Here is a 24,631-nt window from a genome sequence, read left to right as displayed (position 1 = left end):
GTACGAATCCCTGTGATAGTGTTCCGGCAGCCAGCGACCGATTTTTGTCAGTCATTTGGTCTCGGCCGATAATTCGTGACATGATTGAGATAGTTTTGTCTTAGAGCCTGGAGATCGTCATCTGCGGCATCGTGGGTGGGTTTGGCGATGGTAGCCACGCACATAAAAAAAAATTTATCTTCAATAATTTCATTCCGGTTGAAAATTTTACAAATGACAGTTTACATTACTTTTACTAAAAAAAAGAAGTCAGCTAGCTGCATGTCGCTGGAAGGTGTCAGCTGACACAGTGAAAGTGTCGCGCAGAAAGGTAGTGTGAGCGCCGCTCGCCCATTTAAGGGGAAGGTTAGGTGCAGTTGCTAGCTATGAGAAATACTGGTTCTAGACGGTTCATGATTTTTTGTGTAGCTCCATTTGCATTCACGAAGGTTCCTCTATGATGCCCAAAAAAAATCTATGACCATTTCACAAATTTTATTTTCTGACTTGATGAAGATATCATAAAACCCATGCATAATTTTTTAGATTATAACTTCTCATATTTCCCACCCACCCAAATACCCTGCATTTTCTTTTTCTTCTACTTCCCAGTACCTTACCTCCCTCATCACGTTTCCCAATCCAAATCTCGCTACCCTTGTGCACCTGCTGTCACGCCATTTCTTTCTCAGGTACCCTGGTATCCTCTCTCCTTTCATCACCTGATACACGTTATTATATCTTGAATCCCCCATCTGTTCTCACCTCTCCTTCCTCTGCTTCTCTCTCTCTCTCTCTTTCCTCTATCTCCTTGAATTCTAGTTCCCTTCTCTCCCTACTTTCTGTTCCTCTTTCCGCAAAGAAACTTTTCTTTTCCCATCTCGATCCCTGTCTTTCTTCACCTATCCTCCCCCTTACCTCTTCTCAACATTCCCTAACTAACTCCCTACCCTTCCTTCTCTCCAAATCCTTTTCAAAACTCCATGTCCTTCTTCCTGCTCTTATCTCCAGCTTATCCCTCTGCGTTTTCTCCCTGACTATATACCCAGACGTCCTCCAGTCTAATCCCAACGTCTACTTCAGGTATCTATTCTATACCGCATCCATCGCCTCTGCTGCGTACTTCATGACCCTCCGCATGAGCCTATCAAATAACCAAATCCTTTTTTCGCAATCTATCCCAAACCTCGTTTTCTCTATTCCCCAGATCTGTCTCATGACTACCACTGCTTTCCGTACTTTCTTTCCTTCGTCTGTCTCCTCCCCCCGTTACTCTTTATCGTTTACCCCAGGTAATAGAACTCTTTTACCTCCTCTATCTTTTTGCTCTTCCATCTCCATTCCAACCTCTTTTTTTTGCCCCCTCCCGCTTTCTAAACCTCATGTCTCCTCCTCAATCCTATTCCTATCCATGTATTTCTCTAGTTTTCTGATCATAACTTCCATTTCTTCTTCCTTCTCTGCGAGCAGCACTCCTCACCCTACTTCTTGTTTTCCTGTACACTTCCTCTATTCTTGCCCTTGATCCTACTCTAACATCCCCCCTCTCCATAACCTCCCACAGCACCTTTCTGTCTACCAAATCCAAAGCTGATTTCAAATCGGAGAAGAATGATACCACCTTCCCCTAGCCCTCCCCCATCTATCTATTAATTAGGTAGTTCAGGACATATATATTGTGCGACGTCCCCATTCCCTTTCTAAGGGCCGTCTGGTTGTGCGGTAGGTCATTCCCTTCGCCTTCATTTCCGTTTCTAGCCTATCCGCCAACATCATTGCGTATACTTTATAAGTTTATACAGTGTCGACATTAAAGATACCCCTCTCTAATCATCTACCTTTTTCCCTCCCCCTTCTTTACTATCGGCTGCATCCATCCTTCCTTCCGTTCTTCCAGTTATCCTTCTCCCGGCCAGGGGACCGGGTAGGATGTATCAGATGTTCTCGTTTCTTAGGCCAGAGGAGCCGTTTTGTCATAGAATGAAGAATTGATGAGGACCTTCAACTTCCTGCACGTCCCTGGTGTCACTTTGCCGTCACGTCTGATACCGGTGTTCCAACAGTAGGTGCAGCCTCGGAAGGGATTCAAGTAGTGAGCACTTTGCTCACGACACTCACCAGAGCGGTAGAATAGACTGCCTGGCACTCGCCGCAGTTTCGATGAAGAAACCTCGGTTTGCTGTGATTTCAAAATCATCTGCTGATGAGGTAAGGTGCAACATCAGCGGACTTGGTCTTTCCGCAACTCCTGTGAGTCATCCCCTTTTTTGTTCTACTTTCGGGCAATCGAGCGTGTGCAGGAATGCGTTGACTGCGTGCTTCATAGAGTTAGGGAATAATGAGGAATATCGAGAAAAAGGGCCGCTCATAACACTCCATATGTGTGAAATATGATCATACTCAATTACATATTCTCCCCGCCCACTTCTCCATATCCCTACCCCCCCCCCCCCCCCCACACACAATTTTTCTCATCATTATTTCCTCCTTCTTAGTCTCTTTAGTGGACCAATATCACCTCATGTTAAAGAAATGCAAGATGCTGGGGCTTCCGACAGTTTTTATGGCATTTCTGGCCAGTTCAAGGATAGTGCAAAGTAATGCAGTAGGTCTTGACGATAGTTTCAGTTCGAAATTACTGATTTTAAATTTTTCCCAAGACGAAGGCAGAAAAAAAAAAAAATGCACCACAAAAAAAAATTAAACGAAAAGTAGAGCTACACTGTCTCTCAACGGCCTTGCCACTGACTCTGGGTGATGCTGCAGGAGAGACATATAGATCATGAACTTGTAAGCCTCATCTTTGCGCACCTATATAAGAATTGAATGTTTTTAAAAATCTTTTGCTATCCTATTTAGCGTCCACGGCAACCTATAGAAAGAGACTATCTGGCGAAAATACGATTTGTTAGTGAGCCGTTTTACGTACCAAAAAGTTAAAAAAAATGTGCGAATCAAGAAAGTTGCAGCTAGCAGCTGGGGTGAGCAGATGAACGTATAATGTTGATTAATGGACAGGAAACCCTTACTATCAAAATTTTGTCAACTCTCGCAGACAGAAGATACTTCTACAGAATTATAGGCGCTACACAATATTAGATCATTCTTTATAATATACATGTCAAATGAACATTCTTTGAACTACTCATGATCATGCTAAGGTATTCAGATATGCCGTGCGAATGGTGGTTTTCACGAGAGAAAAGCCAGAACTGTCACGAAAACTATCATACGATTCAGCACCTGAAGACATTTTCAATTTTTTCATGAGGTGCTGACCGGAATTATTATAGATGCCAGAATTCTTATTTTTGGTTTCCAGGAACCTGGTATCTCATTTTTTAGTACTATCCCGAGTTCTACTGGAACAGGTGGCAGACCTTCTCATTGTCTTAAAAAAAGTGCTTGGTTCACACATGTGACTTCAATGTGTAGTGACTGAAGTGTAGTACCGAACAAATAATCAGTGCGGAGAGTACTAACATAGCAAGGAGTCAGAACTTGGATTGTTCTTGCATGCTAGCCCATTCACATCCAGTTACTGTAAACCTCTCTGACTGTTACGAATTCTTAGTGCGTTGCAAACAACAACCACATTTATTTGTGACTTGTCTTTCGATATGTGTCTCACTGAATTATTAATTCTCTTTTTATTCTTTGGCTGCACTTAATTTTATTTATTCCCGACTAAACCATAATGTTCACTCTTTTCACCTGAAGAGCCGGACGACAGAGGCATATTATTCCCTCAGTACCTTTTTTCACTGGCATAAAAACTGGCACTTTTCTTCCGCGTTTGCAGGAAATATCATTGTGTAAAACTTCCTCTGATCATAATTTCCGCAAATTAATTTTTCAGTTCTTCTATATTTCTCTCTTTCTTTTTCATTTTGAACTACATCTCTCTGTATTATTATAAAATTTCAATGATATCATACTTTTCGGACTGAAAGATCACGCTTACACATAAAAGGAACACATTTTCAAGTCAATAAAGTGGCCGTATTAAGTCGGAAATAAAGTCCTATATATAACACAGGAATAAAAGTCGATTATTTCCTCGGGCAATTAAACTCGCTCGCGGGAATAATCTTCGATTTTATCCTCTTGGTACATAAGGGACCACTATCTTTTGTTAATACACTTGATACTATTACCTTGTCACATACTTCTGTTGTGTTTTCTATTGAAAATGACCCCTCCCCTCTACTATTATCTTGTCTATATACCGAGAGAGTCGTGCAAACCGTGTTAGAATTTGATCATATTTTTTCTTTCATTGAGTTCCCAAAAATTGACGCATCGCTTATTGTCATTGTCGAGATCAGTAACTGCACCGTAGGATAAAGGATTATTCGCCATTGCCTAACTTACCTTTTTTCAAACCCGAAGAATAAACCATTCACACCAGATAGTCAGTGAAATGAGGATAATAAATCATAAATGCGTTTGCACTTTTCGTACAATTAAATTACATTAAATCGTATCTGTATGCGTTTGAAAAATCACATACTTCATCGGGACTCGAACCTGGACGGTGTGACCGCTTTGGTTACTAGGAACATGCATTCACCACTGGACTAACCCCTTCGTTGGTAATAGAGACAACTTATTAGTATCTTATAACATTATATTTGCACGACGCGTGTTATGCACTTTTTTGCAAGCACTATGCGTTAGCAATGAGAAGTCAATGCTCATAATATGGTCAAATTTAGATTTTTAATAAAAGAATACTTCAAATCCTATATATAGAGAAGACAACATGAAGGAAAAAACGAAGAAATTGATTAAAGAAATCAGAGATTCTACTACCAGGACAAACAGGAAACGTCAAGATAACAACTGACGGCTTATCATCGTCGCTGGAGATACTGAAAGAGGAAGTGGAGGCTTGGAAGAAAAGCATAGTGACTTCGAAAAAAAAATACGCAAAACAAGAAGCTAGAATAACGGAATTGGAAAAATCTGATGATGTTCAAAGTGCCTGATAACGAAGAAATAAATAAAAGTTTGAGGGAAAGTGTGTTTGGAGCTTTCAAAGCTGCCGCAGTGATAGTTAAGGAGGCTACAGTGGAGGACATATTATACAAAGTATGCAGCAATGTTGGAAGTAGACCCGTGGTGGTGAAGTTCATCAGCAGGGATTGCAAATATAGTATCCTGAAGCAGGGGAAAAAACTCAAGGAGCAAAATGTGTCTATCGGAAGAGACTTGGACGTGAATGAGAGAAAATCCAATAAGAAACTAAGTATGCTGAAAAGAAAGCTTGTTGAGTATGGTCAAGAACCGAGTATCTGCTGATAAAGGGAAAACTGTACAATGTTTTGATATTCTGGAATGGCAAAGACATTGCAAGCATTGAGGACTTTGAAAAATCAATAGAAGAAGAAGACATTATAGCGGTATGTGAAACTTGCATTGCCGTGCATTGGAAAGCCGGAGATCAGCTGGGGTATGGCGGGCTGAGCAAAAAGAGAAATCGTCTACAGCCTAGCAGACCGAACAGCGGAAAGAGGTAGAGCGAAGGGGGTCTCGTGATGACTGCAAACCCAGAGCAAGTAGCAGTGCTATTCACATCGAAACACTACATAATTTCCAGGGCAGTTGCTTCTGGCATTAGTTTCATAATAGGTTGTAATATATATAAGTCCGCTGGAAGACATAGAGCGAGCTATTCCCGACGTAAAAGAAAAATTGGAGTATCTAGAGAATGGTTATACAAATCTGCCCATGATAATAGTTGGCTATTTTAACGCAAGAGTCGGTAAAGCAAATATTTTGGTCGAGGAGATAAATATTGAAAATACGACAGTTAATGCTTTTGGAGCTTCGCTGGATTTTGAAGTTTATACAGGGGGTAGGCAGATACTTGCTAACCTTTTCACATTCTTTGTAGTCACCTTATAGTCGCTTGCTAGTCTTCTTATTTTTGTTTTGTCTTGTGCATCGTGTGATGAGTGCATACAGTACACACAGTTTTGCTTACTCATTGTCAACTACATGTATTCCCCACTATTCTAAATTCATGCACCTTTCCTGCATTCACCACCGACTTTGTCTCTGAATCAATTTCAGTCCACCTTTTAAAATCCCTTCTATTGAACCCTTTGTACAGACAAATTCTCTTATTCCGACTGTCATCAAATAAACTGCTATTTCGACTTTCATATCTCAAACATGCAATCCATTTCGTAGAGTAAAATACATTCATACTCCTTATCGTTTTCTAAACGTGTAAAATAATCCAATTATACATTGAAAGTGTACACCCTGTTTCATATCAATTCACCTCGTACTTTTATTCCCCGCGTAGAAAGTAATGACGTAAAATCGCGGATAGACGACAAGACGAACCCGAAAAAGGCCAAATAACATCTTAGCTGGGCATAGACAAAGATTCTGGTTTCCACTCGTTAGATTTAACGATCTATCGTATTCCTAACATCTGTAAAACTCTCAACTTTTTCTCTCAAGGACACGTTAACAATTAAAAATAATTAAGGAACAGAAACATAGAGGTGCGCATTGCTTGGTTTGCGAGAATTGCGGGTTTGAGGTACTTGGGAATTTTTTCAACGAAAAGGAGGTAACCTAAGAATACTGAGAAAAGTTACATTTTCAAGTACTAATTTTCTTCTACATCAAGGATAGTCTTCTCGAAAAGATCCATTCAGAACTTTTGAGGTAAATGCAATTTAAAGAAGAAGACATTTATTACTATAACTCGGATGTGGGAGGGGATGCACCACTGAAAACTAATTCAAAAGTGTTTTTCAACCACGCTCTAATGACACCCAAATACTCATTTTTCGTATCGCTGAGGGCCCCAATTACCATTTTGTCTGGCTAGAACGTTTTAAAATGAATCAATCTACTACTAGAAATATAAATAGTACAGTATGCGGCAGGCCCGTAAAGCGATCGTTTTTAGGACAAGGATAATGACTTCATTACGAGCTAAAGGTGAGTTGAAAGTGAGTACTGAAATCAGTATTCGAGACGAAAACACTTAACGAGTGTGCCGCACACATCTTATCCGGTGTAGGTATAAAATGTCGTTGAGATTGTTGATTGCTGATTGACAGTTGAGATTCCCACCTCGAACCGCGTAACAGAAATCAGAACTATCATGACAAGTCTTTTTATAGCAATTCTGAGATGGGCACTTCGAACTGCGCATGGAAACTGCCATAGAAAGACTTTATAAGGTAGTTTTGAGATTACCCGGGAAAAATATTTTTTTTACGGCATGGGCATTGAAAAGTCCACTTTTTGTGGCAGTTTTCGTTCCGTAAAGTGACGCTTTATACCGCAGCGAAGAAGGTTGCGGAATAAAGTCTTTATTCCGCAGTTTTGATGCGCAGTTCGAAGTGCGCATCCCAAACTGCCGAATAAAGTAGCTTCGTGGAATAGATCGCGACATAACCTCACTCTTCGTTTTGCTTTTCAATGCCCATACCGTAAAAAATATTGTATGTGGCATGCTCGTAAACCGTTTTTTGGCTCGGATAATTTCAGTACTCGCTTCCGGCTCGCTTTCGGCTCGCTTCCGGCTCGCCTTCAGCTCGTCCTGAAATCTTTATCCTTGCCAAAAAAACAGGCGGTTTACGGGCATGCCACATAAGTAGCTAATATTTACATAGATTTTGTTAGATCTAAATTTTGAAATAGATCTACGTGAATCTAATTAGATTTCTCTAAATGTTATGGAATCGTAAAAATCATTCATATATGATTATATACAGTTAAATTATGTATTATGTTTAGCTTATACATAGTACATTCGGTTAAGCAGGACTTGGAATAAAGTTGAGTAGGTACTGTTCGAGTATGAAATCATATTCTACTGTAAAAGTATCTACGTAGATCAAATCAGATCTACTCAAATCTAATTAGCCGAAAGTTCTTATGCAGTACGGTCTGTTCAGATCTAACAATAAGTAGGTCTACCGAGATTGAAGTCGATATACGGAGATCTAATAAACGTAAGCGTATATTCACAACATCAGATCAAATCAAGTGTACGTAAATATATTTATATCTACGGCGATCTCGGTGGATGTAGAATTCTTAAAAATTTAGAATTACGTAGATCCAATTTAATTATAATTGATTGAAAAAATGTATACGTAGGTCTAAATTTTTTTCCACGGGTATTTTATAAAGTGACACTTTACGGATCAAAAACAAACCTCACAAAGTGACTTTTTCATGCCTTCGCCGGAAAATGAAATGAATGCACCAAAAACTAGCCAAAGGCCAGTGAATGATCACTGAAACTATACACTTATTAGATTATCATCTAAAAGGTCATTAGCTGGTATTTTTGGCTGTTTTAATCGATCATTAAGTGGTGCCTTCATCCTTTAAATATATGTATGTATCTACTTGGTCAACTATATACGGCTAGAAAAGCTTGCATAGAATCAATAGATTAATTCATTTAGAGCTTCATGACGATTAGAGTTACTTACCTAGCAGTTGCGAGGAATTTTTGAAATAATCTATTAGGCACGGTTCGCGGGCGATCCACTGTGTCTGCATATAAATCTGTTTCTCTGTTGTATAGATGTAAGAAGTCAGATAACTGTTTTGCTGTTATGGCTGCACGATCTTTGTCACCTAGTTTACTGCTTGGCAACTGTAAAATAGAAGAATAAATTTTTGATTTTGGAGTCAGAAGCTGTAACATGTGTACCTGGTACAAGAATTACAATTTGCATACTTGAAAATATTCAGCAGAGAGCTTGCATTAAGTGAAAAATAAACCAATTTGTTTACCTATCTTATGACTAGAATATTCAAGGTAATTTTCAACTACGATTCTTCAGAAAGTATGTTATATGCTTTATAGCAGTATGTACTACAGTAATACACAGTAATATTGTAGGCTAGTACTGTCGCATTTTGAGTAGCATGTCTTTTATTGCAAGCAATTCAATAACACTATTGCCCTCGAGTATGCAAATACAACTCTTCAGAAGTAGAATGAATAACATTTTGAAAAAGCTTAGATCCTTTGATCGCAACGCATGGCAAGTTTGCATGTAGAACCGTCACTTGTTTAAAATGGCTGACAATAAGACGATTAATCGTTCTGTGTGCTGAATATGAAAGTTTTCCAGCAAATTAAGAAAGTCACAAGTGGCTAAAACGACTCTCTCTCTCAGAATAGGCACAGCCTGCTTCCTCGTTGACTGCCTGTTCCTTGAGCCTGAGAGAGCTATGAAATGGGATTCAAATAGAATCAGATATTATGACAGTTGAACTAACGGGGTTCCTATTGGCAATAAGTAATAATTGACCCTTTCAATGTGGGGCAGTCATGCCAATTCAACCTACTGCAAAAATTGATATTTTTTATTTGGCTGAAACTTGGCTATCTTTTAGCATTCTGTGAAAACAGATTTTTCCATTTTTTTCAAATTTTTCAGTCAAACCGTTAATAAGGTACGATTTTTGAAAATTTAAATATTTTTTTTAGATGTTTAAAACTTTTTGGAAAATTTATCAATTGAAATTTTTTGTTCTTCAAATTGTGTTTTTAAGTGTACATTTGAAAATACAAAGCAATAAACTTTGATAAGCTTTTTTACTAAAGGTTTCTTAATTCTGAGATTGAAATCATTTTTTTAAACTTCAGTGTATCAATATATTTTTTCCAATTCTAAAAGTAGTACTGTCTATTTCACGAACTTTAAGCCTGAACTCATCGTGAGAAAATGATTCTTCATTTTTTTTTCGAATTTTTCAAAATGATTAAATTGTGTTTTTCTTTTCTATTTAAAACTACATGCATTAATTGTAATGTCTTGAACAACGCCCTAGTAATTATCTTACTATACCAGATAGTTCGATCCATTCAGTGTGACTGTGAAAATTTGGCCAATTTTTGTGGGTAGTAACCAATTCGTAAATTTTTTTTCCAAATATCGAAAAAGGAAAAAGACGCTCCACTTTTTGCCAAAGTAAGGCATTAATTGCAACTTCGTCGTCTTTATAACCACCTTAAGAGTGATAATTAAAGTTTTAAATAAAATAAGTTTTTATTAATTTTACAAGATTCAAAAAATAGAGAGAATCTTCTCCTCATGATGAGACCAAGCTTTAAATTTGTGGAATAGACAGTAGTATTATTGAGAGTTGAAAAAAAATTGATCGGTATACTCAAATTTTAAAAAAAGCTTTCAATCTTAAAGTTGGGAAACCTTTCGTATAAAAAGTATTTTATTGGATTGTGTTTTCAAAACGTAAACTTAAAAATATACAATTTAAAAGGGAAAAAAAATTTAATCGATGATTTTTTTAAAAAGCTATGAGCATTAGATAAAAAATATTGAAATTTTCAAAAATTCATACTTTATGACGGGTTAGACGAAAAAAATTCGGAACAATATCAAGGAACCTTTTTTCACAGAATCCAAAAAGATCGCAAAGTGTCAGCTAAATTAAAAATGACAATTTTTGCAGTAGGTTGGGTTAGCATGAACTGCCCTGTACGTAATTATTAGAAATGTCAAGGAAGGGGAAATATATAGCAGATACTTACAGTGAATAAGAAGGGTGTGCGTAAGTTACTGGCTGATTGCTGGAGAAATTTCATGACTAGTTCAGAACAGGCTGAGTCCGCACTTGGTTGAGAAATTTTTCGTAGAATACATCCCAAGTACAATCCAAAAGCCTTTCTTGCTTCACCTGAGCTACAAATTACCAAAATTCGTGTGAGTAAATTCTTGAGTTATTAAAAATTAAAAATATTCCTGATGTATAATTACGTATCACACATGCAACTTACTTATGTTTGCGTAAATTCATCAATTACTAATTCTATTTTCCAATTTTCACATTGCCCGGATAAAAATTTTCGACGATCGTGAATTGAAGATTATTTGCAAGACATATGAATAAAATTTATGTGAGCAAGAGCAATTACACTCTGTACCCAAAAGGGAATGTGTAAAAGTAACTATAAGAAATTGCCTACGAAAAAACTTATCAACATCTTTTCCTGAGTCCTATTTGATGTTCCGATTAACATATTACGTAGCTGGAATCCTCCTACTTCCCCCAATCCCAAGGAACGGGATTGAATTTTCTGAACTAGGCTCCAAGCCAAAATATGAAGAATTTAAAACAAGAGATTTATCGGAGTGATGAACCGACAACGAGACTGAGCACTAATTCACAGCCTTGAATATTTAAAAGTATAGAAGTTATTGTATTTTGACAAAAACAATATCATGAAAAGTCCAATTTCGCTCAACGTGTTTCACTGCAAAGTGATTAATAGACTGCATCTTAGTGATACATATATGGGCAAAGAAAAAAAGCGCTGCTTTTGTTTTGTGACATACGTGGGCATCATAAAAGTAGTATATTGTGTTACAAGTGCGTGAAGTGGGCAGTTTAGGATGATGTTAAACTTTACAGAGTGAGCCGCAAAGGCAACTGCTGCATTCACGTGAATAATAGTGAAGGCACGATCTGTGCCTTTCCCACTCTCACGTCTAACATAGGCTATTTTTTCCAACACCTGTGAAAGAGAGTTTGATTTGAAAAGTAACGAAGGTGCCATCAATAACACGTAAAATTGGTCGTTAGGTAACTTACGCTCAATGACAGTACGTAGAATTAAGTTATTCGAAAGTGCCCATGCGCTAAGGAGAACCCTAGCATGTAAAATATAACATTTCAATTGTGCGCATGCGCCAACGTTGTCTTACGGGACTGATTGCAGAAGTGGTGCTCCACGGGCTTTGAAAATAAGTCTTTCTGAGTAGGTGTTGGAAAAAAATGTTTTTCACAATTTTCACACTGCAGACTGAAAAAACTGGAAAATTGCTGAATGAAAGACTGTTTTGTAAATTACTGAATGGCTACGATGGAGAAAATAATCACCGATCCCAGGAATAAATCTCGGAGACTGTCGCTATCTTACCAAAGACTTATTTTTCTCATCATATCAATTTTCAAATCTTCCTTCACATGCGGTCACGCAACAAAAATGCGTATAAATCTGTGTATCATACCAAAACAATGTTCGGCTGTGTCCATCTTGCTTGGTACAGGTAATATACCGTGCGGACTGCTATATGCATGCTAAGAAAATAGTGTAACAACGAATTGATGTGTAAATTGATGAAACAACACGGCTTAGAAAACTTGCGAATTACGATCGATGAGTACCATTTTCGGCACAAGTCCTGTGCGCGAGCTACCTTGGTGGTTTAGCGGTGTAAGTCTGCGGTAAGGCAATCATAGATCCCGGAATCACCGATTCTTCTTCTGATAGCAATTTTCTAGTGTCCTTTCAGTTACTTTTACTCACAATCTTCAAAGCATAACATGTAAGCCTGAGTATGTCAGATAGTAACGCTAGCAAACTTATTTCTGTCCCGCTAAAACAAGGGGATCATGCAGAATCATCTCCACTCTTGCGTACATAAGATTCAATATCCTCATTCGGTAATTTACGATACAGAAATAAAATTCCAAATCAGACACAGTATATAATATTATGATAAATACGAACGAGAATTGCACCGAATTTTTTGAAAAATATCTATCACAATATTAAACGGCATAACACAACTCATCAAAAACGATGAAAATGTATAAGAATCTTATTATTATTCGATAGTAAGGTATACATTTCAATTTCACGGTAAAGATGAATAGAAAGAGCATTGAATGTTTTGAAAAATATTCCTCACAATATGAAATAATGCGATACGGCGAATGAAAAACGAAGCAGATAAATAAAAATCTTACGTATCTTCGTATCATTTAATAACAAAATCAAAAAAAAACGAGTCTTCATTGGTCATGTTTTATGAGCTCAGAATGCATTCCGTTGGGAAGTTTTTAGGACAGTCTGTTCTTAAGTCTGTCTGATTCGAAAACTACCCTAATAGTGTTCCGGTTAACTTCAATATTTCGAATGGGCAAAACTTGAAGAGTTAAAAATTGTGAATATTTAGGTATCATTTTTGATTACAGGTTTTCATGTTTCGCAAAGTTTCCAAATTCATGCAAACTAATACGCGGAGAATGTTATATTATGCCCTTTTTATAGCAGCATTAGCTGAGGGATCATGACTAGGGGTGGACCATATTCAAACAACTTTAGTTTATTGCAGAGACCTCAATTCAAAATCTGGAAAATTTCAAACGAAAATTGATTTATGAACCATAATGATGCACTAAATGTTAACTAACTATTTTCTCTTGAATCTCGGAAATTCTACTACAATGATTCAAAAGACGAATTTATAAATTCAACAGTATTACTAGGAATAAAAGCATTAACTACCCATACACTACCCAATAAATGCAAAACTACGAGTATTCAAAATAATAACATAAAAACAATTAACCTTTTCAACAATCTCCCCAATGAACTCAAGATATTAGGCAATGTAAATACTAGGAAAATAAAATTAAAGAAATGGGTTTCATCAAATATTGTAAGAGTAAGATTAATAGATAGTTTTATACGAGAACAAAGTTACTGTTATGACTTAAACATTTTATCCGGTCTTATATGAAATTTCCTTCGGACTTTAGTTCAAAATGAAAGGATGTACTGAACGAACTTTAGTTCAATGGCTATTTTCGAAAATTTATTAATTTATATTCATCATCTAATATATGTTGTATAGTTTGTTCATAACTTTACTAGTTCTAAACGCCGGTAACTGCATTTCACGTCGGTAGAGTTTGCTCCGGTTTGTAACGGAGTAACTTTCTGGCTGAATAAATGAATGAATAAATAAATATTTCGACCACTAAACACGGTCATCTTCAAATTTGTGGCAAATCTTATTTTTATTCTGCTTCGAATTCCTTTCCATACTATCAGACTCTGAGAAATAAGATGCTGCTTGTTTTTCCGAAAATAGTAAGCCAGATTTAGTACTGGAAAAAATTAATGCACGATTTATGTTACAATACTAAGAAATAATCAGTAAAATAATCTCGTAACTATCTTTCAACAAAATAGTTGACACTTTTTGAACGGCATTTTTCAATTAAGAATAATAATATTTATAAATCAGAACCAAACAAAAAAACATATAAAATACATTAAATATACTAACCTGAGTTTATTTCCATCCTCCATAAGCTTCATCACTTGTGCTTTGTACTTGTGTGTATCCACGTCTAAGTTTTCTTTGCTGTCACCGCGATCCAAGCTCTGTTTATGGCCTTTCACCAAAGCTCTCTCATATCTCTCATACCTGTTCAATGTGTGAAAAAGATTTTCAAAAAGTAAATTCAAATTCCGTAATTATGGTTCTTCATTCTCATACACATTTCATCCTTGATGGAAGGAGTACTTCGAAAAAGGCTTTCGAAGAATTCTCAGAAAAATCTGATTTTAGAACCACTATATACCAAACATTCTGAAATATGTTATGTCTGGCACTACGTTCCGAACATCACTTATCTAAGCTAACTATAGTATAACTATAAGATACATAGATTGTAAGCTCATCCTCACCCTGTTCTTCCATTCCCATCCATTGCAAACATGTTCAGATAGAGTTTCAGTACCAACCTTTGTCAGCTGATTTTTAAGCACACTATTCACTATCTTACTTCTGAATCATACCTTGGACGAAGAAGTTCTATTTCATTTTTCGAGTCATGTGCTTCATTAGAATTCTTCAAAGTTAACTCATAGTTTTCATTCTTTAATTACCACACTATTCCACATATTCCACTTTTCATATCTCTTATGTCAATACGTACTATACATCAAGTATAATTGCAACCATAATCAGTTCACACGTTCGACATATCTTAACATTTTTCAGAGCATTTTTTTTCAGCGGTAGTGGATACACCATGAGTAGTGATGCAAGGGGGATTCTACGTAGAAATATCTACTTTACCGGCAAAGCTACCTCTCGGCACCCCAGACGCAAGCCCTTGAAGGTTACCCCCCACCCTCGTAAGGTAAAATGTGCTCTGTCTATCGATCTTCGGTAAAGAAATCCGCCAAATTTCCACGATCATCGGTAAAAAATGGCTCAAACTGGCCAAATCGTCGGTAAAGAATGCCGCAAATTGCCGTAGTTTTAGCCCTCGTGCGTTCTTCGTCGGTAAGATGTGCTCTGTCAGTTACCATAGGTCTTAGCCTTACCAGGTAAATTGCGTTTTAAGTTACCATGCTCATCGAGCGGGATCGAGAATCTGCCTTACCGAGCGCAACCGCGAACCCTCAACCGTTCAACCTTGAACTCTCACACGTTGAGTTTCTGGTAGATCCCATGAGTCAGCTTGTGGAAGATTCTTCCTCCGACGATCGAGAGGTTTCGAGGAGTGGTGCAACGGTAGGAGGCTCATGCGACGAGCCTGGACAGATTCTCCCAATTAAGGCTGACAAACCATTCTCGGAATCGTCCGACGAGTTGCGACTTGACATCGGGAGGCCTGCGTCCATCGGTTTTCACATGCAACGACCCTGAACTGATTCTCGGAATCTTAGGATGACAAATAATTCTCGGAATCGTTTTTTAACTCTGCTCCTTGACGGTTCTCCGCAGTATCTGCTGCTTTTTTCAGTTTCAGCTTCTCTATCTGTCGATAGATTTTGGCATCTATTAATTACATCTCCTCCCTGAAGCGTTTCCCGTTAACTCTTCTTTCGGTCCTCAATTCTATATCGTCCCATCCTTCTTGTAGTTCCGTAAAATGCTTCCTCCAGCTGTCAATGCTTATCTTACTGCTTACAGTTCCTATCGGCGACCTTCCTCTGTTCAGGAATTTTAGGATCTGTCTTTCCCATTTTAGGTTTTTCAGTTCGCTCTCCAGTTTCTCTGCCGCTTCTCTCCTCTTCTTTTTCATAATTCTCTGAAGGCTTTTCTCTTTTGCATGTACTCAGACCTTTCTGCCTCCTTCCTCTTCCAACTTTTGTACAATTTCTTCAAGCCTCTCTTTCCTTGACAGAAATCCTTATCCTACCAGCTTTTCGATTCCATCCCTTTTTTCTTTCTCTTTGTTATCTTTTTTGTCGCATCATCATGCATCCTGTCTTGGAGTTCTTCCCAATGTCTACTCCTACCCCAATACCACTCATACTCTCTGTTTACCACTCGCACACACGTAAACCTCTATAGCTACTTTTTAGCCACGAAACTCTTCAACTACTACAATTCCTATCCTTAAACTCTTACATCGCCCTTCCTGCTGATCCTTTATTTCCTGCTCAAGCTCTCCTTCTCTTAACGCACTTCTTTCTCCTTCTTTATAACGCACTACTTTCTTATTTCTCACAGTATTCGCCTTTAACTGACTTAATCTGTACCCGTTCTCGCTCATCCATCCGCATACCACAACTTCCCGCGACCAAGTTCCCACCGAAGAGTTATTTTACTAGCTACTAAAATTTCTACGTATACAAACAATATATCCTGAATAGTTCGTTGCCGTAGAGAAAGTAACGAGAATAACAAACTACTTTGTATAGTTCAGCTCAGTAATAGTGTTGAATACCTTGAAAGTCTATCCAGTGTCACTTCAGGAATGATAAATCCAGTAGTTCTGCTTGCAGCTGGGAACAATTGTTCGTGTAGCATTAAATTATAGTTGGTATTAACCTGCTGTTGCATCCTTCCCGGTCCCAAGGGGTCTGTTACTACTGGTATTCCTGTGACAGAATCTGTAAGTACATATCGATTTTAAACATGAGTTGAAAGTACAACGTTTTGGGACTTGATGACATCATAGTAGTTGGTCAATGTAAAGAAAACACAGCCATGGTCACACAGGAAACATGCAAATCCTACGCCTTCAATTTTATCAGAAATGACTTCTGGAGTGTGACCTGTGTTGCAGTAAAGATGTCTTTTAGTAAGTTAGAGTGTAATGTCAGCTACCCCAATTTCCACTTCGAAAGAAAAGTCAACTACAGCAACGAGCGAGAGTTACAAAAAAATTCATACAATTTCTTTTATTTCATATCAAGAGGAATAATTTGCTTTGACCCCAAGTATGAGTGATCATTCTGCAGAAAAAGATCTGCAAAAGAGAAATGTATTAGTATTATATTCATTTGTCAACTTACCGAGATATTGAGAATAGATTTCCCACGATTTTGGACTAGGGAAGATACGAACAAAACCACCTCTCCGTTCAAACTGTGCTCGAGCAGATGCAACTATTCTTTGTTGTTCGGCTGTGAGACCAGATTTGTTTAAACTATTTTTGGCTACATTTTTCTTCTTCTGCATGAGCATTTCAGCCGAATGAACTCTTCTGTACTGTATTACATAAACTTATTTATTCAACGAAACTAAAAGTTTGATTTAACAATCGAAACCAGAGAAAACAGTGTGAGAATGCTTGTAAGGTATAGCTTACACTGGTCATCTTTTTAGAAGGATTCGTAATAGATCGATGGTTGTTACTATGTGGTCTCAATATCGGATCAACAGCAGCAACGCCTACGAGAGTGAGTAAATCTGCCATTAATGCAGATTTCAGCCTCACATCCAATGGGGAATCACAACCTAGAGACGGAGTGAGGTTGACCTCAAGTAGCCAAGGTTTCAAGGTGTCGTCAATTAAGATATCAAACCCAAATAATTCTGAAACATTCATTATAATTTTTTTCTAGTTATTAGCACTTTTCGGAAATATACTGCTTATTTCACTTCTCTTTCTTTCAATTTTAAAGAGAAACATTGACTTGGGTGAAAGTGACTTCTGCTGATTCTGACATACCTTCACCTTTGGTAATCTCCAGAAACTAAAAAACAGGTTTTTACGAAACGTCGGTCCATCTGTCTGCCGATAAACTCGGATGACATCGGTATAAACTGACTAGATTGCAAATACTTTCCGACTCAGGTATTGTACAATCTACCATGTCCAATCCGAAATGTATACGAGAGAACCCCTCAATAATCTTATGGGAATAGGGTTTTAGTGAAATCGTCTGGATTTTTGATATGTTCTAGATCTCGTCATTCTGAAAAAAAATCTACACGGACACGACCATTTCCTATGAACAGTTTCAGCGCTAGAGATCACCGAACCTTAAAATTTTTATCCTGTTGGCAGTATTCCTTTGTGCATGAAAAACTACGAAAAAATTATTATTTATGATAAGTAAAACTTAGGCATGTAACCGAACATGGCCACTTTAAGTCTATGGGCTCATCTCTCCTCCAACATCAATGATTTTATCTGTAGATGTCGTTACCTGGTGACACGCGGTGCAAATAGGCTTTTTTGATTTTCCGATGGGAAAATGGAGATCAGAGAGTGCTTTATACATGTATATACACACATATGTATTAGAGAATGCCTTATATACATTTATTTACACATACATGTATATAAGGCACTCTCTAATCTTCATTTTCTCATCCGCGAATCGAAAACGCCTATTTCCACTGGATCCGGCCAGGTAACGTCATTTACAGGTAAAATCATTGAAGTTGGAGGAGGGGATAGTCCATAGACTTAAAGTGGCCATGTTGGGTTACATGCGTAAGTTTTATTCATTAGTAATAAGAACTTTTTTATAGTTTTTCTTGCACAAAGGAATACTGTAAAATAGGATGAACATTTTAAGGTTCGGTGGTGTCTAGCGCCGAACCTATTAATAGGAGATAGTCGTGTCCGCGGAGACTTCTTTTCAGAATGCCAAGATCAACAAGAGATCAAAAATTCAGATTATTTTACTAAAATCCTATTCCGATAAGATTATTGCGGTGTTCCAAGCACCGAATTTGACAACTAGTCATATATATTATTCAGTCCACGCATAAATTAATCATTCAGGTCTACGCGAATCTTGTCATCCAACAGAAATTAAGCAGGGGCTGGAGCTTTATCTGAGTCTATATGATACTTAAAAGCCATTTGTATCAGCTTTTATAAACGATCGCAACTCATCCAAATCTATCAGAAATTAAGCAGGAGCTGGAGCTTTATCTGAGTCTATATGATACTTAAAAGCCATTTGTATCAGCTTTTATAAACGATCGCAACTCATACAAATCTATCAGGAATTCACACTTCATTCGGATTACTTATGAATCTCTCAAAGTGACTGGTTCAAATCTGATCTGGATTCATACTAAACTTATTAACCAGAAGACACTATAACAATTTATTTATAATCACCAACTACCGCCGCTTTTTCACGTCTTTCCCCCACGTAACACGCTCATCCGACAGCACAGAATCTCATGATCGAACTTTCTTTCGGTAAAATTGATTGGCAATACACGTGGCGCCATATATGGTCACGCTCTTGCCGGTAACACTTCTACCGGTAAGGCTTACCCCTCACACGTAACACTAACTGTCGGTAAGGCAGAAATTCTTTCTCCTTGCGGGTGACTTACCGACTATGGTAAGTGTCGGTGGTAGAGATCTAGGGTTAGAATTTTCATACATAAGCTACTACAGTTTATCAATAAAACGTAATAAGAAGGTAAAGTACATGTTCGTTGGTGAGACATTGAAAACCGATTTGTTTTCGGTAGATCCGGAAGTTCAAAATAAACGGAATATGGCAATTTTTCACGCCCATCATTTCGTTGTAAAATCCAGGGAGTCTTACATTTTTTTATCGCGCCGTTTCCGAGATCATCGTGGGAGTTTGTCAAACACGTCGACACACCGACAGACCGACATTTTCTAAAAACCTGTTTTTCGGAATCTAGAGGTTCGAAAACGTGAAGATTCGTTAAAATTAGAAAAGTGATTTTCGACGGCAACCAATACTTTTCTTATATCACCAAAAGTGATGAAAAGTAAAAATTAATATTCTAAGTATTCGCTAGGAAATTTGGATATGACTGTGAATTGGTAGTCGCTTTGTGATCTCATTGCGCACATGTAGAGCGGTTAAACTAGCTAGAGATACATTGCCGTCGCAAACAACTTCACGAGATCGTGAATTTTTGTTACTAGCTACCGGTAGGCATCGCAAATAACATGTTATAATGTTGTGCAGTTGATCTAGTGTTGATTTTGCAAAAATGTGCAAAAACCACCCGAAAATCGTGTTTCCGGTTTTTTTGATTATCTGGCTTCCCGTTTATTGTACAAGCAAAAGTTTCCATCAAAAAATGTTCGTCGGAAAATTTTAGACAAGACTATGCCTTTAAAATATTCATATTTTTCAAATAAATAAATGCAAATAAAATCATTTCTTTGTTTTTTTTCTTGGTTTCGCTGTAACTTTTGAAATGATTTTTGCATATTTTTACAAATTTCTATAAGCGTGTATATTTGTGCTCTAAAAAAGTAAGCTTATTAAAAAAAAAATTCATATATAAAGGACATAATCTTGTGTAAAATTTTCGGATGAACATTTTTTGTTCGAAACTTTTTTTGTACAACCAACGGGAAGCGAGATAATTGAAAGACCCGGAAAATACTTGATGTTTGGGTAGTTTTTGCACATTTTCGCAAAATCCACACTAGATCGATTGTCCGACTTTATAACATAGTACTTGCGACGTCTACATGTACCTATTACCAAAAATTCACGACAAGGGAATTCACAAGTTAGCAAAATTTTTTAGCTTGACCTGATTAAGCGCGCATAGTGGAGGTACTTGAATTTGCGGAAAAACTCTTCCTCTCGGGGGTTTTGGCGTTCTTATTGAGAGGTCGGACTGTAGTCCTTGAATCGTGCAACGACCCCATTCGTCAAATAATTAGCAAAAACGCTTCGTTAAGACAATTGTAAGCTTACCGAAACATGTATCTGGATGTTTGACGAACTGCTTTACGCCGCTGACAATTCCAGATGCAGTGGCTAAAATAGATTTCACAATGACATCCTCTATTCTCTGCATCAATAGCTCTGTGTCTTGTCCCATGGATCGAAGATGCCGTAACAATGCTGAGAGTGTCCATTTGTGACCAACATCTTCGGCATCTGGATCTTCACTCCTGAGAACCAGAATCATTTTTAAACGTGATCGAAATCAGTGTAATAGGAGCTAATAATTTCACGAGCTCTGAGTTTATTTTTCCGTGATGTGAAAACTTTTCAAGTTTGATCCGAAGTTATGTTGCGTCAAATAGGTATCAATTTTAATTCAAGTAAGAAGACCCTTATTTGAGAAGTTTCGAGAAAAGTTATTGAATGTTTATTATTTCAACAGGGATAAGAAATTCGAAGGCGCGTGTAACAAGTTTAGTGGCAATGAAGATAAATTTCAGAGATAGAGAGTATATCTCTGAAAGCACAAAAATATCTCAAATGAAGAATTAGGCAAAATAAGGAAAAAATCAACTCTAGTACATTTTGCTGACACTATACATGTAGCGTTACATGTGAAATAATAATTGTATTTGAATCAAATTTACATCAGGGTTTTCCTAGTTCTCAAGAATATCAAATACGCGTAATTGTAACCTGCCATAAATTACATGTATAGTTAGAATAATAAATAGCATGCGTACTTGATGTAATCTACGTGGAATTTGTTGATACTATAGTTGCAAAGATGCATGCATGGATTCCACACATATTGATGTCCACCATCATACTTGACAGTGGCAAACCTGACTAGTCCTTCTTCATAAAGGTATATCAAAAGTGGATCGTAATTTGTCACAGCGACATACAGCCGCAAATCACATTTATGCCCATCAACTAAAAGCGGGTTGTTTATGTACTGAGCAACAATAACTGATTCGTCGATGATAATTTTTTCTGGCTGAAATAATAAAAAGAGTAATTAGTCATTGTGAACTAAATGACTGGATGGGATGATATCGTGACCTCAGTATGCTGGTCATTTGTGAAATACATTTGTGATATGAACATGCTCTCGGTAGTATAAAACCACAAAACCAAACTGAAAATAAAGCATTCTCTTCAGGATCCGAACTGATAATTCCAATCAGTTTTGGTGATGAAGAGACAACAGGACTAATCGGACATGTTCTTTTCAATAAAAATATTCCACAGATCGTATTTCTGCTGAGTATAACTTGACGTTGGTCCGATTCTACAATATTCGTTTCTACAGAATATTCATGAATGTGAGAACCAATTCTAGAGTGACCTGTTATTTAGAATACAAATTATGAACAAATACTCCAGTTCTACAGAGTAAACGTACTTCAGGATCGATTCCATAGAGATCATTTGTGGGAATGATTTTATACAGAGCTTTCCACGTAAGGTCAAAGAAGTTTTTGAATACGAATTTTCGATTTGCTTGAATTTTTCAATTTCAATCTGCCCACCAGAATGAGCTTTTTTGATTTTTTTTAAATTATTATTTAGAGGACCCGACAGAATCATTATGGGAATTGGCTCTCGGTCGAATTGGCTGAAATTTTAGTATAGTGTAGTATACCCTTCCAATCAAAAGTTCTCACGGACACAAGTGTCAAAAATCACCAGTTTCCGAGTTACAGTCCTGGGAAGAGGGGCGCGCGGATTTATTAGTATTTCTGAACAACGCGATTTTGATGAATTACAAAGCTTCAAGGGTTCTTGAAATGAAATACATGACCGAAAAACTGCATAACCAATTCGCAGAGACTCCGCAAACGCGTGAAAAACAGGACAAAATCGATTATTGCAAGAGACGGAGGGTCTCGTTCTTCACGCGAAATCTGACGTTGCACCTCCGTCCAGTAAACCAGCGAGTTCATGGATAGAATGAATCGTAGCTTTCTGCCTATCTTTGAGAATTGACCATGGAGTTTTTTGAGTGACTCGTTTGATTCAAGGTCCCCTTGAAGCTTTGTAATTCGTGAAAATGGCGTAATTTAGAGATGCCGAAAAAACCGTGCGCCCTTCCGAAGTCTATATCTCAGAAGCTACTGATTTTTGACATGTGTGCCCGTGAGAACTTTCGAACGGGAAAGTATGTAATACATAATACTAAAATTTCACCCAATTCGACCGAGATCCAATTCCCATAAGGCTTCGGTGGCGAGATCCCTTGTACTTCGGTTTACAACAAATTTCCTTTTCCAACTTTTCAAATCGATATAACATGAGAACAAAACTAGATATTGACAAAATTCAAAACACGTTTTTGTCGTCTCGAACGGTATATTCACTCAAGAAATTGCCAGATTGTATCTGCTTAAAACCACCAAATACTTGAATTTTAAACAAGCAAATTTGTTTCTTGACGTGATAATCGTGTTTTATTTTCTTGCAAAAAATATCCTGAAAAGTGTTAGTTTTGTAAAGAATTTTAGGCCAAATATCTACTGATGGGCCAATCACTCGTTGGATTTATGTTATTTATTTAAATTTAAATTTTAACATTTCAAATTGAATTTAATCTATGTTATATTCTGATTTAATGAAATGTAAATTTGAATAAGTAATATGTATATAACGAGTGTTTGGCTCATAATGATACTCCGTTTAAAATTCGTGAATAAACCAAACAGGAAATTTTTTGCAAAAAAATAATACGGTACTGATATGTATAGCTGGTTAGTTGCACGTCTTTCCCCATTATTTTGATCACTTATTACCCGATACTTGATACATTGCAGCTCGGTAATAGTATTTAGTGAAAAATTACAAACTACCATTTTTAAGATATTTGCTATCCTGCAGACGTTAAAAAATATTTTGTGGTGTACATAGTGGTTTTTGCAGGGGTTTCAGACTCATTTTAGCTGATAAATCTTTTAAGGACTTCTCCAAAGCCATCATAATGCTCCTTGAAGAAATCAAATTGATACACCATAAAATATTTTTTTGCGGCGCTTTGTGGCGTCTGTTTGCGTTCCGCAGTGTCACTTCATATGTATGATTTAAGAATGCAAGTAAAAAGATCTTATACTGCAGTTTTAATGTCGTGGTCTTGGATGCGCAGTCGAACTGCGCATTCAAGAATGCAATCAAAGTCCTGAAAGGCAAGGTTACTTCAACAGGCTGCATCATCTTAGACAACACAATGTTTTCTGTAAGAGCATTATGTAGATATCGAGATATCGATATATCCCACTCGAGTCAAAGTCCATCGAAGTCTAACCGACGCGCGCAACTTCATGTTTACCCCAACCAGAACACCACACCTGGACCTCGAATTAAACTTTGTTACAAAATTCTTGATTCTTGGTGAACTTTTTCATACTTATGCCGAAAAAAATAATCTATGGGGCACGCTCGTAAACTGTTTATCGACTCAACCGATGATTTCAGCACGCTTTGACTCACCTCCAGCCTATGGTTCGCGCGTGCTGAAAACATCGGTTTCGCCGATAAACACTTGGTTTACGTACTATCCCCATAAACTACTATTCATGTGCGCACAATAACAAGAATATTAAAAATTATAGTTTGAAATTTTTTACTAAAGAAAATTACCAAAGAAAAGCAGCTGCAATGCAGCCTCGTTTCAAGAAAGCGAAATTAGTTGTGGTACACTGACATTTCATTGTATTATGCAACTAATAAAAAATAAATAAATTCATAGCTAAGAAATACTTTGATACCTAAAAGTCAGTAGACGCCGTTGTTTCCCAATAAACCACTAATTCTAAGCAAATATAATGACTTTAAGATATTATATACATGCAATATAATGTGACTAGGTGATCTTCATGTAAGATTTAGGATTAAAACTTACTTACTAATGGCTAAATATTCAGTAAACTGATATAATGTACATTGCTTTTTGATATG

General features: G+C 37.2%; 1 protein-coding gene across 1 annotated transcript in view; it reads right to left on the bottom strand.

Moving 5' to 3' along the window:
* LOC124407872 (tubulin polyglutamylase TTLL5) overlaps positions 1–24,631 on the bottom strand; it is a 117,298-nt gene that overhangs the window by 2,649 nt on the left and 90,018 nt on the right. The window contains exons 7-14 of the mRNA XM_046884431.1: positions 21,424–21,680; positions 20,708–20,907; positions 17,350–17,576; positions 17,054–17,249; positions 16,483–16,648; positions 14,082–14,222; positions 10,532–10,682; positions 8,457–8,623 (exon numbers count right to left, since the gene is read on the bottom strand). Of these exons, the coding sequence (XP_046740387.1) occupies positions 8,457–8,623; positions 10,532–10,682; positions 14,082–14,222; positions 16,483–16,648; positions 17,054–17,249; positions 17,350–17,576; positions 20,708–20,907; positions 21,424–21,680 (1,505 nt within the window). The remainder of the gene's footprint in view (positions 1–8,456; positions 8,624–10,531; positions 10,683–14,081; positions 14,223–16,482; positions 16,649–17,053; positions 17,250–17,349; positions 17,577–20,707; positions 20,908–21,423; positions 21,681–24,631) is intronic.

The sequence above is a fragment of the Diprion similis genome, chromosome 7 (assembly GCF_021155765.1).
Source record: "Diprion similis isolate iyDipSimi1 chromosome 7, iyDipSimi1.1, whole genome shotgun sequence".
In the NCBI taxonomy this organism is placed as follows: Eukaryota; Metazoa; Arthropoda; class Insecta; order Hymenoptera; family Diprionidae; genus Diprion; species Diprion similis.
The sequence above is the reverse complement of the archived record's forward strand: the minus strand, read 5'-3'. Positions and strand labels throughout refer to the sequence as shown.